This window comes from Streptopelia decaocto (assembly GCF_964273445.1).
Source record: "Streptopelia decaocto genome assembly, chromosome: 17".
Taxonomy (NCBI): Eukaryota; Metazoa; Chordata; class Aves; order Columbiformes; family Columbidae; genus Streptopelia; species Streptopelia decaocto.
In genome coordinates, this window is record NC_138672.1 from 4,873,757 (window position 1) to 4,891,988 (window position 18,232).

An 18,232-nucleotide genomic window follows, 5' to 3' on the forward strand; every position below is an offset into this window, starting at 1 on the left:
ACCGATATCCCAGTGTTGCTGCCCGCCACCTAAAGGACATGGGAAGCCACAAACCAGACGTGGAGGACAGGAGGAGAAATATCTGCCCATCCCCAGCTTCTCAGCCCTGGGAACCAACAGAGCTCAGGGACAGCAGCAGCTACAGCACTCCAGGGTCATCTCTCAAAATGGGGAGCAGAGGGTGAGCAGAACCACCCCAATAACACAGGGGGTCTCCCAACTCTCAGAGAGGACCAGCTTTTTAAAGACATATGGCTCCTCTCTATACTTCGAGCAATGACTCCACCACGCTTCCAAATTCCAGCTGCCTAAGTGGTTTTTGCAGATATTTCCTCTTTCTTTGCAATCATTTGGTTAATAAGATGAGCAGGTTGGGCTCATTTATTTTGGACGCTGTTCTTGGGTCATTAGCAGAACGGCTAATCATTGCATTGGCAGAAAATATCACTTCTGCTTCAGAGCTGGCTGCATAGCACAGGGAGGGGGAGAAAGAGCTTGACAGAGGCTTTTAAAAGAAATAACACAAAAAAACAAGTTCCACGCCTCTAGAAGTGGAATTTTCCTCTGCCATCTCCCAAGGTACCCACGGGCAGGATGAGGCAGGTAGACTGTAGCATCCGAGGCTGCTCTACAGAGCTCACACTCTCTCCCACGCACTTGCCACCTTCGAGGGCCTGGAGAGGAGCGATGCTGAACTGCAGCAACGTGTCCCAGTGATGCTCAGCCCTCTGGGAAACAATCCCCTTCCTCACCCACAAGCAAAGCCAGGCGGGACACCAAGAGCCCCGAAGTAGAAAGTGCAGGAGCCCCTTTCTGGGATGGTTTAGGAGAGTATATTGGATGTGATGCCTGTGCCTGGTTTGCAGCACCTGAGCACCGAAAGCTACCTGCAGAGAGCTGTTGGAGACATTTAAAGAACAAAATGTACTTGGTGGTGAAGGCTGGAGTGCCAGTGGGGATGCTGAGCCGCCAGGCATTTGCAGAGCCCTTTCCACTTCGCCCTCGAGAGGAATAAGCAGAGGTAAAAGACAAAGCCTCACAACACAGCCGTGCAGAAACACAACAGCAAAGCTGCTCCCCAGGCTCAGCTGCTGCAAAACCGCCTCTCACCAAGGGCCCTGGGAAAAAAGTTCCCCTGCAGACAGACATTCTCCATCCTGCTACCGCCAGGCGCAGAGATGCTGCCTGCACCCATTGACCTGGCAAGGGCAGAAACGAGGTGCTGGGGGGTGCAACAGCTGGACACCGCACAGGTTGTCCCGTCCTTTACGAGATCTGTGGCCAGCACACCTCCTGCTCCCGTCCTCCCACTTCGTCTGGTCCCTCCTGCTCTCTCCAGCGCCACAGCTGAGATCCCCAATGTGCTTGCCAGGCAAGTGCTGCAAAGCTATTAGACAAGGGAGGGAGCTGGGCAGGGGGACAGGGCAGCGAAGGCTGGGAGGAGGCTGTGGAGTGGGACGATGACAGCAATTTGTCCCCCACCTCTCCCCAGGATGCTCTAGCTTGCCTCAAGCCACGTCATGCTGAGGATCTTCCCCATATCCCCATGGGACCATCACACAACGCTCTCCAGGCAAAGCACCCCCAGCATGATCACAAAGCCAGTGGCTCGCTGGGGAGCCCAGCGACAAAAGGGGAGCTGGGAGCTCTGCAGGGCTCTTTAACCAGAGAAAGGGAAGAAGAAGATTTGGGAGCTAATTTAGAGCTTGGATTTCCTAAGCCTTTTCAGCCATTGAGGCTATTGGCAGGCAGCATTACAGCCCCTGCCAGTCTCAGCGGCTATACAATGTCCTTCCCTTGGCAAGGGCAGCGACGGGGAAAAAATAACTCACAAAAAACAAGGGACATGTGATGGAGAGCTCGGCTGAAGCCTCCCTCCCCCCGCCGACCTGCATGCCAAGGAGGAAGAGCACGAAAAGAGTGAAAAGTGGCCATTTAAAAAGATTTTAAAAACCCACACCACTTGTTTTGCTAAGGGGAACACGGCAGAGCTGAGGGGATGGAGCTGTGGCAGGAGGTGACTGGACACATCCCGTGGCCATCGTTTTGCTTGGTGGCCAAGGTAAAGCCGTCGCCCTTTCCACATCCTCCAGCCAGCACGGTCCCACTGCCTCCTCTACACACAGGAGGGAGCAGCTGCGCTTTGCTCAGCCCCCCACGCCCCATGCTGCTGTACAAAGCCCCCAAAAGCAACACCAAGGTCTCCCAGGGAGGCATCACACCAACCCCAGCCAGCCCGCAGAGGGGCAGGGTGCACTGCTCTGCCAACAGGCCTGAGTGCACGGGGGAGAAACAGAGGGATTTTGCCTCAAAATGTCATGACCCAAAAGGGAGGGCGGCTGGCAGAAAGGCTGCGCGCCTGCTCTCTGCTCCCTGGCGCACACAGCTGTCCCAAAAGAGGGGACCGCTCTGCTAAGGGTGCTGCAGCAGGACGGAGCTCAACAGCACCCAGAGGGTGGAACCCTCTGCAGCCAGAACATCGCAGCTCGGAGCAACAGCTTCCCAGAGAAGGACAGGATGACTCCCTTGTTTATTATTTTTTTTTTTTTTTCAAGGGAGAAGAAAGGAAGGAGACTTTTTGGGAGATCCATCCAGCCCAGGAACAACCCGAGTGCAGCACATGCACAGGGACACCCCGTCTGGGTGACAGCTCCCAACCGCATGAGACTGTGCACAGCTGAAGGACCATTTTCCAAGGGAATTGCAGACACACCTGAACCCACAGGGTCCTGAGAGGATGCAGAGGACAGAAGCCAAACAGCTATACATCCCAAGCCCCCATCATGAAGAAGAGCGGTGGGAGAAGTGGCTGCTTTGCCCTCACCATCTCTGAGGTCCCAGAATCCCAAGGATGCAGCATGGGATCAGGTCCCCAGTGCCCCACTCCATTGTCACCCCACAGAGTCCTCGCCCGCATCACCGATCTGCATCCCAGCGTGCGAGCTGGTCGGCAAGTTCAAATCATTAATTTCTGCGGCAGAGGGAATCTGACAGGCCCAGTGCTGACGTGAATAATGATGGATCTCTGGGAGAAGCCAAGCAAAACCTGCAGCTTAATCGTAGCGAGAGACTCTTTTTGGGACATTAACCCACAGTCTCCATCCAGTCATCCCTCCATTGCAATCTCACACTGCTGATGGCTGCAGTGCTGCTCATGGCACCCACACAGGACTGCCCATCCGTTTACTTCTGCTTTATTAAACCCACCCTCCAACGCAGACCCCTGCAGAAAGATGCTCCCAAAATGCTCCAACATTTGTAAAATCAGCAGCAAATCCAACTCTGGAGCTGTTTTCTGCTCCCCCTGCAATCACTGCCATCACCTCCTTGATTAAACCCTGAGCTCCCAAGTTTGATGCAATGACAAAAACCACGCCCAGGACAGCAGGGAAGCTCAAGCTTGCCTAACAGGTGGCTGGCGAGACATTCCTAACCAGATATGCCTCTAGGAAGGGAAACAGAGATACTTGACATTGCTAAACCATCAGCCAGCTTTGCTGCCATCCTCCTTCACGCTTCTTTCCTCCCCATCCAAAAATAAAAAAGTAAGGGGGCTCCCCTGCCCTGAGGAGCTAGAAAGAAGGACACTGGAAGGGAAACCGACCCGTTTCCCTGTTGGATAAAGAGCAACACAACTAATAAAGCACCAAACCCCTGAAAGCCACGCGTTCCGCAGCAGCGCTGGGGCTGATGCTCCCGCTCGCTCCCTCTCCAGCCGCTGCCATAAGGACCCAGTCCAGCGCTCAGGGCAAAGCCCAGCCAGTCCAAACAGCTCCCTGCAAAAATAACTATTTTCCTGCAGTTTTAGATAATTGGATTTTAAAAATAAGCACAATTAGAGTTTGGGTTTTTTTCTTTTCCTCACTTTTCTTTTACTGCACATCGTGAATGCAAGGCAGCTTCTTGGAGCTGTTGGAGACCTTTTAAAGGCTGAAATGGAGCTCACTCCCTCTTTTCTGGGGGGATGGAGGTGGGAGGCAGAGTGGGAACAGTGACAGGTAAAAATAACCACACTTGGCTCGATGTTGCTCCCAATTAAGCCAGTGGGAATTTTGCCCAACTTCCTACTGTACCATGATCCAGACACGCACATAAAAAATAGTCCTCTGCTGTATTAGCAGCTTATGATGACCACAGAAAGTCACATCTGCATGATTTTCTCGCCCCTATTTCATGGTGGCAGGTATCTGAGCATTCCCTTTCACCAGGGCCAGGGATTGCAGAGGCTGGAGAAACCTGGTGGGTGATCAGACCCACACTGTCACCCCCAACAGCACCGCATCTCCTCTGGTTTAGGCACAGTTACTCCACAAAAAGCCTGGCAAGGTTTTTCAAGGAATGTTTTATCTGCTCAGACAGTTTCACATCAGCTGAAACTAAAGTGTAAGTGGTTTTGGGGAGGGTATGGAAAGTGTTGAAAGAGTAGAAACATTTCATTCTGACACCTTCCTGAACAAAAAGCGCTCTGCCTTTTCACAGTATAATGTTGCCTCATGAAACTAAGTCAAATTTATTTTTAAATGGAAAAAAATAAAGCCCAAACTGAAAGCAAACACCCTATTTCTGGGGACAAATATGATATTGCATTTCATCCTGTCATTAACACTTACTCCCATCTTCAGAATTTGCCAATCAAACGAAAATTTAGTCTTTTGTAGTGCTGTAACGTAAAATCTTTCACAGCCTCCTTTAAGCTATTCTGCATCAGGTTCATCACAGCTCACCTTTGCACGTGTCAGCGCCCGATACTGATAATACATTAACTGATGCAAACGTTTCTAACTTGCATTCAAACAAGGGTAACTACCGAGAGAAGTGAGATCTGCGGGTAACACAAAGTTGGAAGGGAAAAAGGTATTTCACTCCTTGTCTGCAGAGCGGTCCCACTGTCAAGCCTGCAGGTTCTCCCTCACAGCCGAAACAGAAAGAGCAAGGGGTCAGCACCCTACACCCTGCCAGCATCGCTGTCACCAGGAGCACCCAAGGCGGCCCTGGAAAACACTATCACATGCAATTACCTTGGAGGCAGGGAGCATCCACCCCCAGACATCCCCACACCTCCCTGAGAGCTCAGCATCCACCAGAGTTTTCCCGGATTAACGTTTCATGACAATTTTAATACCACATGTAGTTGCGAGCCCGGCAGTTTAAAGTGATTAGATCTAGGCCTGGTAGCTGCAAAGCATTTCTGTGTTGACATCAAAGTTGTAAAGGTACCTATCGAATATTCCCAGCACTTTACACACAGGATTAGCACAGGGCTCCCGTGTGGAATTGCTCTTGTCTCCAGGAGCCCGGCAGCTTAGCGAGACCCGGTCTGTGCAGGACAGGGATGCTCCTTCCTCCCCAATCACCCTGCAAACCCGGAGCTCAAGCAGAGGAACCCCCCTAAAGCCTGGCTTTTCCATCTGCTACGCCCAGGAGGAGAGAAAAAGCACCGAGAAAAGGTCAAGCTACCAACTACGTCCCACAGCGCAGTAGATGCACAAGTGTTTCTCCCAGACAGATGGTGGGAAGGGGAAGAGCAAGGAGGAGGAGGAAGGAATGGAACAAGTTCAAGACAAGAATCTGCAACCGGCAACTCCCCGCGCAGCCCAGCGTGATAAAAATACAGGGTTTGCTGTCAGCAGCAGCGCGGAGGGACCCGCCACGGGGGCGAAGGCAGACGCAGACGCTGCCTTGCTGCGTGTCCCACCTCGAGCCGGGAGCTAACGCTGCTCCGATGCTCCTCACCCCACAGCCAAAACCTTCTGCGTTTCTTTCTCCATCTCCTCACCATTTCAGCATCCCCTTTGCAGCTCCACCACCCCCTGACTACACCAGCCACCTTTCCAACACGAGCTCTTACTTTTTCCCCCCCTCATTCTCTTATCTCAGGTTGGGAATTTTCTAAGGCTGCAGATCCCTCCCACGCGTTCGATGCCATCTGCAAAAAGCAAACCCCTCCCCAGCGCTTCCTATAGCGGCTTTTCCCCCAGTACCAACTTAGATTGCTCTGGGGATGACATAGGAAAGTTAGTTTGCTACTCAGTTTGGATGAACTAAGAGTATTTATTCAGCCTTGCTTTATCAGAGATGCAAATCAAGCACTCCAGTTACATATTTTAACACAGTGGGGGGAAAAAAATCCACTAGATAGAAAGCTATAAAGTGTCTAATGTATTCACAGTAGCTAAGGTAGAAAACAGAGAGAGATTAGTGGAAAATTATTAACATAACAGGTGTCATTGTCACAGAAGTGACACTTTGAAGACAAATCCCCCCCAAATTAATTCCCTAAATACAAGAGCACATCGTTAGCTAGATTTACTCCCTGTTTTATACCGTCTCTGCAAGGCAGGAGGAGAGCAGAGAAGAGGGGGAGGGTGAATGAAAGAGCCTGCAAAAAAAGCCTACAAAATGTTGGTTAATGGGACATGATGGAAACGAAACTTGAAGGCAAAGAATGTCCTTATCCTGGGAAAGAGCAGATGCCACTGACGGCGTTGGGACAAGAGGACCGGGAGGTTTGCTTCCAGCTTCACCCACCAGCAACCCCTTACACACCAGCTCAAGTGCACGTGTGTGACTTCCTGGATGTCCCCAAGGTGCTCCAGACAGCACAAGGCAGGTCAAGCTTACAGCTGTGCTGAGCTCCAGTCCTCAAACTGACAGGGTCTGCAAGAACTCAGCCCCACTGCCTTGGACCAGTAGAGCCAACAAAGGTCCCACCAGCCCCTTGGCCACCCCAGAGCAGCTCAAGGAAGGGCTCAGGGCCACCTTCAGCAGATCCGGGAGGACTGCTGAGGGGACACTGCCCTGGGCAAGGTGCTAACAGCTTGGTCTTTGACCAGCACAGAGCCTGCGGCTCCATCTGCGTCCCGGGGACCTGTGGATGTTCGGTCCATCTGCATGTTGAGGTAGGCATCTTCTTCTTCGCTACCCACACATGAGGAGAGGGGATGGTATTGTCACAAAGGGACATACCCAGCCCAACTCCTGAGGTTTTTGGGGCTTTTCTTTTTGTTTTTTAATAAAAACAGCTCACTGGAGATCAATTTAGCTTTTTAATATCTTTCAGATAAGGAAATCTGCTGCAGCAGCAATTCTCTCCCTCCCTTAATTAATTCCTAAACATATCACAAGCTGGAAGTGCATGTTTTATGAATCTGGTTGACCTCCTGGTGCAGAAATGATGACACAGATGTTGTGCCTTCTTCACTACCTCATTACTCATGTTACACTATTCCGCAATTGCGCTGGCTGACAGGAGCTCCAATGCTGCCATCAGCAAGACACACTGCAAGGAGCCGGGGTAACGCTCAAGCGACGCTTTGCATCGACCAGAGCAGCCAGATATCCCACAGGACACAACACCATGCAAGCTGCAAGTACACCGTCGGGAAGGAAATAAATTCATTGGGAAGTTTTATATCAAGAAGGACAAAATACTGTCAGGTAGGACAACAAGGCACCACTCAAGTGACAGCCAAGCAGATGGGAACACCAGAGCTGAAGGAGCCCATACACGGATGTGTACAAACCCAACAGGATCTGGAGCGATCCCTGGGAGAGCTGTTTGCTGTGGAGGATGAAAATCATCAGCTCTTCAAAGGGTTTCAGCCTTCCCTCCCGTGCACACCAAGATAAGCCCGGTTGCACTGGTCACTCTCTAGTGACCAACAACAGAACCCAAGAGGAGGTTCAGGTTGGACATTAGGAAAAGGTTCTTCAACCCAGAGGGTGCTGTAGCACTGGAACAAGCTCCCCAAGGAGGTGTCACAGCCCCAAGCCTTACAGTGTTCAAGAAGAGACTGAACAACATCCTCAGACACATGGTGTGAACTGTGGGGTTGTCCTGTGCAGGGTCAGGAGTTGGACTCAATGATCCTTGTGGGTCCCTTCCAAATCAGGACATTGTATGGTATGTGAAGGACAACAACCACTGCTGGAACATGGATACAGAAAGGCAACTGGGCTCACACAACTGGCTGGAGAAGACCTCACCATCCTGTCCAACACGTTGGATGGATGTTGTGTTCAGGGCTTGTCCCGCCAGGGTACAGCTGCCATCACAACCTGACAACTGTGCAGGACAAGCACAATGCCAACCACGTAAGATGCTCTGTGCAGCCGAGGTGAAACCAAGAGCCTGATGAGACACAGGCTCCTTGAGGAAACACGGGCAGCAGAGCATAGAGAGAGGAGAGTTACAAGATGGGTCACAGATAAGGGGAAAAAAAAATTAAAAGGCAAATGAATGCACTTTTCATGGCCCCACTCATGCTCAGGTATTCCTGCAGTGATTAAGAAACTAAACAGCTGCCCCAGCCAAAGAAACCGCTCTCCAGGACACACCTGCACGAAGCATCGGGCCCCAGGACCATCCCCAGCTCCACCTGAGAGCAGGATGCTAAATCAGAGCAAAGCATTGAAAAGCACACTTTATACCCAGCTCAGAGCCTGGTGGAGCAGAGCACCAATGGCTGATCATTAGGGAAACATCAGGATGCACAAGAACAAAAAGAAAAAAGGAAACTTGTATAAATAAGAGCTAAAAAAATCCACGGGGAGACCTAGAAACCAGCAGCTAACTTGTCTACTGCCAGTAACAGCCTGCAGAAAGTAGGTATTAAAAATGAAAAAGAAAACAGCCTGATGAGGTCTGGTCACCTTGTACTCCAGACACTGAAATGCTCCCTTGCAGGGCGATGGTATGAGATGAAACAAGGCTTTTGCTTGTTATCATTCTCAAAAAAGCCCACTGTGTTTCTGCTGGAGCAGAGGCAGCACACAGCTTGTTTCACACCTGCACACCACGTGGGCACGGTCCCAGCTCCAATCTCCCATAGATGGACTTTTACTGGTGTCACTCACACAGGTTTAAGGGTGGCAAACCCACCCCTTCACCAGCAGGATGGGACACACGTTTGCAACCTCTTCCCAAATTTTGGTTGGAAGAGACCCTCAAGATCATTGAGTACAACCATTAACCCTGAGAACCTCATCTCCATCTGTTCAACCCCTCCAGAGATGGTGACTCCAGCACTGCCCTGGGCAGCCTGTTCCAATGCCCCACAGCCCTTTGGGGAAGAAATTGTTCCCCAGATCCAACCTCAGCCTCCCCTGGCGCAACTTGAGGCCGTTTCCTCTGCTCCTGGCGCTTGTTCCTGGGGAGCAGAGCCCGACCCCCCCTGGCTCCAAGCTCCTTTCAGGCAGGTCAGAGATCAGAAGGTCTCCCCTCAGCTCCTGTTCTCCAGCTGAACCCCCCAGGTCCTGGCATCCCACAGGGTCAGGAGGAGTTCTGAGATACAATGACTCTTTCAAACATCTGCAAGATGGGTCAATGCAGAGATATAACATGAGATAAAACACTCCTGTCCTACCCATCCCCATCCCTCCCCAAGAGCCCAGCAAACCAGCCCCCACCCACAGCAAACACTGCTGGACGTGGCCTCGGGTCTGAATTTACAACAACGCAGAGCAATAATTAAACAGGGACGCAAAATGGTGTGGAACAACAGAAAAATAAATATCTCTGATGTTTTGTTAAATTCAGCAATTTACAAGGCTGGAATAATTAGTGGTTTAAAATGTTTTGACACAAGCAGCCCCAATAATCATGATAAATCATATCAGGCATATGCCCAGATCCTTGAAGTGACAGATGACAAACAGAGCAGTGGCAAGATGCTCCATCACGCGGGGAATCATTGAGTTAATGGAAGAATTATTGCTTCTGAAATCCACTCCAGTCCTGTTGTGGGGAACATTCCAATTTATCAAAGCCAAATGAACATTAATTGCTGCAGCCTGGTAAGTTTTCGAGCTGCTGTGACCTTCATTGAATTTTAATCCAAAACAGATAAGATTTACTTCCACACGAGAGGAAACAACACAATTAAACCCAAATGACAGCTAAGATTATGGGGAAAAAGCACAACAGGAGTAATGACAAAAATATTGATTTCTTTCTACTTGACATTGCGTAAAAAAAAAAAAAAAAGGTAAATAAATAAAATCTAGTATTTGCATATTTGTTTTTTTCCCCTTTCTCCCTTCTTTTCATTTGGGAGACAAATTTCAGGTGCTCAAGCCAAGAGGAGAGGGGTGGCAGACAGTAATGGAGACTGAATTCCCTTTAACTGCAGTAATTAATGTTATGTCTCATTGGGGAGAGATTAAGAAAAAACAGTGAGGAAAGGAAAAAAAATTAAAATCAAGTATTATTCTGCTCTTAAAGATGCCCTTGAGCTCAGGAAGGGAGGGTGTGAAGAGGGTCATGGTTGCCCAGGGCTTCTGCAGGGGCAGTTGGTGGCCCCGGGGACACAGACACCGGTGGCCTTTTTGCTGCCGCGTTGGAAGCAAATCCACTCCAAAGAAAGCCATGTACTGACCATCAAAGTCAATGGAAGAAGGAGTAAACCCAGGATTTACACCCTCCCAAAGCCCACACACAGCACAGAGGGGAGATCTAGGCTTTAGAGGCAGAGGAAGAGTGACCAGCCTAGTCATTACCACCTACACAAATGCAAAACAATGTTCCCATCAGAGAGAGCTCAGCTCAGAGATGTTGCACTGCCCAATAAAGCTTTGCCAGAGTCCTCCCTAAGCGCAGGATTAGTGAGATTCCCCCAGGCAAACCTTCCCTGGCTTTCCATAACTCAGCTGGAGGATGAAGAGACAGGTAAAAGTCAGTGTTACAGCCACTTACAGGAGATGGAAAGAAGCACTTTCCCATGTCCCCTCCTGTCCCCTGCAGCGAGATGCTGGGCTGGTGATGAATGGGGCACACAGACCCTGAATGCCAAGGCAGCGCTGCGGTGGGCTGAAATGCCTCCTGCATAGCAGGAGCGGTGTTTTAGCCTATATAGAGCACGTAGGAGACATCAGGCTTTATGGCAGGAAGCAGGAGAAAAGGTATTTATCATTGAGTCAGAATAATTTTGGTTGGAAGAGACCCTCAAGATCATTGAGTCCAACCATAATCCAACCCTGGCACTACCCCATGTCCCTGAGAACCTCATCTCTGCATCTGTCCAACCCCTCCAGGGATGGTGACTCCAGCACTGCCCTGGGCAGCCTGTTCCAATGCCCCACAGCCCTTTGGGGAAGAAATTGTTCCCAAGATCCAACCTCAACCTCCCCTGGCGCAACTTGAGACCATTTCCTCCCATCCTATCACTTGTTACTTGGGGAGAGGACACCAACACTCTCCATGGTACAACCTCCTGAATCTGAGAAGCTGGGCAAGAGTACCTGGGATGTCCAGCTGCATCTCGAGGTAGGAGAAGGGATACGGATGTGGCAGGTGATGGGAGGACAGGAGCAGGGTACCACGGATGCGATGGTTGGGAACTCCACTGCTGGGGAGGCAGGAGGGCTCAAGGGATGAGGGCTCTCTGGGATGCAATGTAGTCAGGGTCAAGGAGGAAAGTAAAGGCATAGGAAGGCAGCTTGAGCACAGCCCAGGGTCTCAGATGAAATATTTCCCCCAGGAAACAAAGATTTTTGCCCTGTTTTACTTTAGCTACATAACTCAATGTAGTCTTGAGGCAGGTTTAAAAAAAAAAAAAAAAAACAAAAAACAAACCACAAACACAATAAAATACATGTTTATCTTCTGCTAGTAACTCAAAACTTGGCCTGGGTTCTCTCAAAGTGTTAATGAATTTTCTAAAAAAACCTGGGCAAAGTTCCAAGCCTGTGCTGCAATCCTGACCCAGGGCAGAGATGCCCAGGGCTTTTGTCTCCCCAGGGACACACATGCAGTCCAGATCCCATCCCAGACCAAATCCCCACCTGGGACTTCCGCTGCCATTGAGAGGAGTATCACGATTTACAAAGAAATTGGAACCACGTCTCATTCTGTGCTGGAGGAGGATTGTTTGTCTCCCATCCTCCCCCTGCTTTTACAGAAGGGCAAGAGAAGCTCAGGGTTAACTCTCACAACAAAGCCACGCCATCGGCTTCAGCAAGATGTGGCCAAGCATACTTCATCGGCTAACTCGGAATTAGACTACAGAAACATTTCTTCTGTGATATGCACAGTGACACCTTCAGCTCCAGTCCATGGCACTGCTCCTACCACGCTCCGAGGTACAGCACGGAAAGGCTCTGAGCAGGAATTTCTCAAAGCAGCTCGTTTCTCCCCCCAAAGCATCAATTGATTTCAATCATCATGTCGTTTTTTAGAACAATCAGCTTCAGCAAGGTCTGAGGTCCAGGACTGAATCTCTCCCTGCCGAAGAAAATTTGCACTTCAAGCAATTGCACTAATCACCAGGGTCCAGAGCCAGTGTCCCCCCGCAGCCACCGGTCTCTTCTCCAAGGCGCAGGTTTGCCCATGATAACAAAGCCATCCCACACCCAAACCAGAAATCGAGCTTTTCACACCCCAGACTCAGGGTTTGCTGTCGTTATTCCTTGCTCTGTCTCTCACTTATTTTTTCAGGCTCATTTTCTAGGTATGCCAGTGTTACCCTTTTTCCCCCGCAATACTCCATCACACTGACATTTTTAGCAGGACATAAGAAACATCTCCAGTCCAACCCAGGAAGCTGCAGTCCCCGACTCCTCTCCCTCAAAAAATATATATTTAAGTTGTAAAAGAGAAACATCTGCTTGTTCCAATGGGGAAGAAAAAAAAGGCTTTGTGCAGTCATCATCTCTGCTCCTCCTTCCAAAACAAGGAGCAGAAGGTGTGGAGATGACGCATGGCTTGCAAGATCTGAACAGATGCACCTTTTGCAGAGGGTTGCTGCAATGGGAACCTCCATCCCATAAAACACTTTCTTTGGGCAGATAGGTGTCATGCATATACACAGGAGCTACAAGCCTAACTTCTTTTTCTTTTATTGGCACGATGATTTGCCCAACAGGAGTTAAAAGACAATAAATTTAGTCCCATTTTACTGATAGAGCGCTAAAGCACAGAGGAATGATGGATCAGAACCAAATACATAAGCAACCACTTCATAAGATACTGATACAAGCATTTTGAAAGGCAACAGAGCATGTACACGCTATGTTAACAAAAGGTCACATAAACACCTGAGATGGAGACATTCAAAGCATCTGGATCACCCTTTTACTTTTAGATCAGACTCATCCTTTGCAAGAGAAGGAACATGCTGCAGCCCATATTCACTTGATAGGTAGAATTCAGTTTCAGAAAGCTTCAAGAAGAAATGACCAAGCCCAAAACTTTGCCTTTGCACATGCACAAATGCAAGACTAAGGAGAAATACTCTATTAACACCTTGCCAGTAGCCAGTAAAGGCAGGAGGAACCATGAGCTTCCCTGTCACCCCCCAACAGCTTCTTCCCTATAGTCTGTTTTCTTATTTTATTTCAATTTCTTAAAAGACCAACCACCTTTTTTTGGTTTTGTTCTGGCTCATTCAAATACATCTCTCCCTCTCTAGAGGCCCAAACAGGAAGGGACATGCACATTTGCAAACCAGACTCACCACCCAGCTCCTTATCACCACCCTCCCACCACCATCCAGCTGCCAACCGCTGTCCCCTCCCAGACGATCCCCTGTCCCCGCAGATGCCACTGTCAGCTTCCACTCACCATGACCGAGATATGAAGAATGTGCATCTGCTCCTCCACGATCTCCGAAGGCTCCTGGAGGCTGGGGGGGGTGGCCCGGGAGAGATGCTCGGCGCTGCTCATGGAGACGTGGAAGTACAAGGTGCCGTTCTCCAGCCACTGCTGCTTCCAGTGCACCAGCGAGATGTCAGCCACGGTCCCCGACATCTCTGCAGGGACACAACACGCAACCAGGGATCAGTGTTTTTCTCCATGATGCTAAAAGGCAATATTCTTAAAAGTCCTGGAAATCAGGACTTTAGAGTCCGGCCCCTCGTACTGCCTCTGGAGGAGCCTCAGCATCAGGTTTTTTTTGGCCTTCGCCTGCCATTTTCCCAAAGTATAAACAGTAACAGTTGTCTTCCTTAATAAAAAGCAAGGGGTTCTGAAGTGCCTTGGGATTTCTGGACTACAAAGACAACAACAACTGTAAATAACACACTGCACAGGGCGCCTTTAACCTCCCATAGCTCTCCCAGCAAAAAGGCTGGAAGAAGCTCCCAGAGCTCTGCAGCCAAGCCCAGGGGAGCTTTGCTGCTTGGCACAGGGTGGAGGGAGGACTCTTGGTGCCAAGCAAGCCAAAATGCAGACATCAGTACACATTCTGCTGGTGTTCACTACAAAACCTTCTTCCAGGCAGCAACGTTAACACTAGAGCCGTCTTTAGCAGCGACAGTCCCAGCACAGACTAATAAGCACCAGTGAGACAACCAGCAGGCTTGATAAATACATATCGGTCCTGGGGTTGCATGTCTGCCGGTCTTCCTCTGCCTCCTCCTGTTAGTTTTATATCCCATCCAATCCCAATCTACACAGCATAAGCATCCTGGGAGCCGGGATCACAGCATCCCAGTGCACACATCCACTGCGGCAGCTTTCCCCGGCTTCGGGTACCACGTCTGATTCATCAGGGGCTTGGACGATCCAGGCACCGTGGAACCAAAAGCCGCAGATCCTCAGGCTCCAGCACAGTGGGAGCCGGCAGCTCGGAGCCTCAGCTGCCGCAGAGACGGGCACGAGCGCTGACAGCTCCACAGCTGCCCATCAAGTTTTAAACCCATCTCCGCAAAGAACTGATTTGGCAGTTTGGCAGTAAAATCAAAGCGGAATAAAAAACACTAGCGCAAAATAAGCCAAAATATTTCTCCTTCCACCACCTCTCTTTTTTTGTGTTTGTTTTTCCATTTGCAATATAAGCAATGGGAAGCAAGTCAGGTCCTCTTAGTCACCAGGCCCACGGCTTTGGCAATCACCTGCTTTGTGGGAGACCCAAATTCAATTCCCTCCTATTTGGAAAGAACAACCGGCTATAACAGACCATGACCCACATTCCGTACAGCGTGTCGGCTCCAGAGAGGCTGGCAGCCGTGGTGGGAACACAGATGAGGTCCTTCTCCACACCTTGGCCGGGGAGCATCACCCAGGAGAGGGTGAGTGGAGAGGACAGGGCTTGTTCTCCTGCTGGCAAAGCGGCCAGCAAATGGCAGTGGCATTCTGCATTTTACTCCCCTAAACCCAGCTGTGTAAAAGCCCATTCACGTCAAGGAACAAGCCCAGTGAGGCTATTTGAGGAATAACCCACACGTTTCAGGCCAAGACACTTGAAGACACCCAAGTTGGGGCTCATGAGCAGCCACACAGGCTACAAGACCAGGCACTTCTACAGACCCACCCACCCACCCAGAAAAAATACCTTTTTATTAATCAAGAACAGTTTTTCTTACCCCTGAAATCAATACATTTTCTAGCAGCAAGCTTCTGGCTTTCCATCATAGACTAAAACAGAGGCAACCACCCCCTGCTCCCCAAGAAACCCCCATCAGGTCCGCAGTCCTGCAGGATCCCCCTTGTCAAGGGCTGGGACAAGGTTATCCCATCACTGCCAACTCTGTGATTCAGCACCTCACTAATTATACTCCTGACATAACCTGAGCTGGTTGCACTGCCACCTGAATCTAATCAGAGGGCTGTGCTCATTATCTCTGCCTCCCGAGCACAGCGCTGGTCGTTATCCCCAATCTCAATGCACATCTGAGCACTCAAAGGAGAAAAACCAAACAGCTCCTGACCATGCATGGGATCCATCAAAAGCCCACGTTTGCACTTTGGAGGGGACACGTGAACTTCCTGTCATATTTCTGACATTGCAATGAGATCGCTCCTAATAATCCCTTCTCTCCTTTAATATAAATAGCTGTTTGCTGGAGCAAATCAGCAGCAAGAGGTGTTGCTTGCACTCTTTACCCTGTAAATCAAGCCAGCTCTGCGGCTCGCACTGCAGGACAGCAGCTTGCGCAAGACCTGGGAATCTAACAGAATGAGGGGTTTGTGTCTCTCACCTCCAAAAAGGTTAAAGCAGAGAAGGTTTGTTATAGTGGTAAAAGTAGGAACAAAATGAAAAAACATCAGGGTTACCTAATTGCAGTTGTCTTCCTAGCAATACTTGAGAGATCTATACTGAAAAGCATCTCTTTGTCTGATTAAAATTGCAATAAATGCTGTTTTCAGGAGCAAAAGCGCTCACTGAGCTTTGGGACGGATATCACAAACTCTTCCACAGAGGCAAACAGGCCACGGGGCAGCACAGAAGCATCAAGACACAGAACTCTGGTTACACAAAACCACCTTAATTCTGTTCAGAGAAACAGTCACCCACAGGAGAGGATGATTTACAGTATTAACACACATCTCTGCAGCAGAACTTTCCAACAGACCTCAGGAAAGAAGATTATAGCACCCAGACATGATGCCACCAGGACCCCACCGCTGCAGTTCCCAAAGGCTACATCACATTAGAGAAACAGGGAAAAAAACCTGCAAGGTCAACCTTTCTTAAAATTCTTTCCCTTGGGCACACATTTTTGCATGGGATGTTTAAAAGGATCACAGTGAACATTTCTGGGGAGTTCTGAGATACAGGCAATTTTTTGGATTTTAGCCTAGACTGAAGATAAGCCTGTTTCATTTTCAAAAGGTCTCTTCCAAAAGTAGAAACTTCAATTTAACATTCATTTCACAATTTTAAGCAAACCCAGCAGCAAGGCAATTTCTGACGAAAGTTGACTTGCCAAGCCTGGGTATCATTTACCATACATTTATAATAACTATACATTCTTCACCCCTGCAGCCCGCGCTGCAGAAACCTGGCCATTCCCACTCCCAGCACTGCCAGGATATTGTGAGCCTTCAATCACATTCGCTGCTTACAAAGAAAGAAAAGCCTTTTCAAGCCCCGTTAGCTGCTGAACTCTTCGATATCCAAACGCTGGGAAGTTTCTTGGCCTCATATACTTGACATGAATATTACGCTGGCTGTGTTTCACTGGACACACATTGTCACCCCACTATCTACACGGTAGTTACAGCAGCGATAGCCCATCCATCAGAAAGGATGCAATAGTCTGCGGCAAGATTGCCTGTTATCAGAGCTTTCAAATGCTTTTGGAACAAATTAAGGGCATTCCTGCACCAAAATAGAATGAGATGCAGTTAAGGTTTTAAATGGGCAGCAATGGAAAAGCACTTGTAGTCTATAGCCATTTAAAATCTCAGCATCTTGCAGACAGGGAGTTCTCAGCCTGGCTTCAAACACAGTTTTGTGGGTAAAACACTGAGCAAAACAGCCAAACAGACCACAAAACATCTGCCAACTTCCTACCTTCTCCCTGTGCCCGATGGAGAGTAGCAGGGAAGGGACGACAAAGGTCCCAGCAGCACCCAGCCAGACCCCTGCTCATCATCTTCCAAAGCCCACAGATACTCACATTTCTGCATCCCACAGCAGAGGACTTGGGGAGCCCATTCCTCCTGTGACCAGAGCAGAGATGTCTTTGTGTCTCCTCCCCAGCCCCACCGGCCCCAACTCCCCACACCTGCCCCTCATCTCCCATCACACAGTTCAGCTGAGCCCCATGGCAGCGCTGCCTCCCCCCACGGCCCCACCAGCCTTCCACATCACCTAACGATCACCTGAATTTAATACAAGGGCACACAGAGCATTTTCTTCTTTTTTTGCCCTTCCTTGGGCTCTGGGTCCCATAAAACTACAATTTCCACGTGTTTCTCAGAAAACAAACAAGCAATCCAAGCAAAACCCTTCACAGGGCTCAGGACCTGGGCTCATGCCCTTCAGAAGGTCACCTGCCCGGGGGAGGTAGGGGACATCAGCAACCACAGCAAGATCTCTTCCAACTCATTCCCTAATGCCATTTTTCCCTTTGCCATTGCTACAAACCTTACACATAAACATTTCACTGGAGTCTTCAACTCGTATTACAATCAAACTTAAAAAGCAAAAGGGCCTAAATGCATTTGGTTGGGAACCAAGACGATTCCCATAAAAGCAGATTATGCTGACATGATGAATATAAAATGAAACAGCAGATATTAAAGTTGGAGGATTGTTACTCCGTGCCTTCGGGCTCCTGGCCGCCCTACCCACCTCCTCCCTCCTCTCTGCCCCCTCCCGCGCTGTTTTACGGAAGGCAGAGATGGATGGATCGCCTTTTCACCTCTGCCTTCTCCAAGGCAGACTGCCAGGCTTCAAGTCAAATATTCACTGGCTCCCCCCAGCCCCCCCAACCTTATGCAATGCTTCAACATTCATCAGCGATTCGGGAGGTTGCAGCCCTGCCTTATCTGTCACGGCGTTTTGCA

The 18,232-nt window shown here is 49.5% G+C and overlaps 1 protein-coding gene across 1 annotated transcript in view; it reads right to left on the reverse strand.

The window, feature by feature from the left end:
• Nucleotides 1–18,232, reverse strand: part of ASTN2 (astrotactin 2) — a gene marked incomplete at its 5' end in the record, with an annotated part of 312,614 nt that overhangs the window by 249,232 nt on the left and 45,150 nt on the right. Inside the window, one exon of the mRNA XM_082067996.1 lies at nt 13,559–13,746. Within this exon, the coding sequence (XP_081924122.1) occupies nt 13,559–13,746 (188 nt within the window). The remainder of the gene's footprint in view (nt 1–13,558; nt 13,747–18,232) is intronic.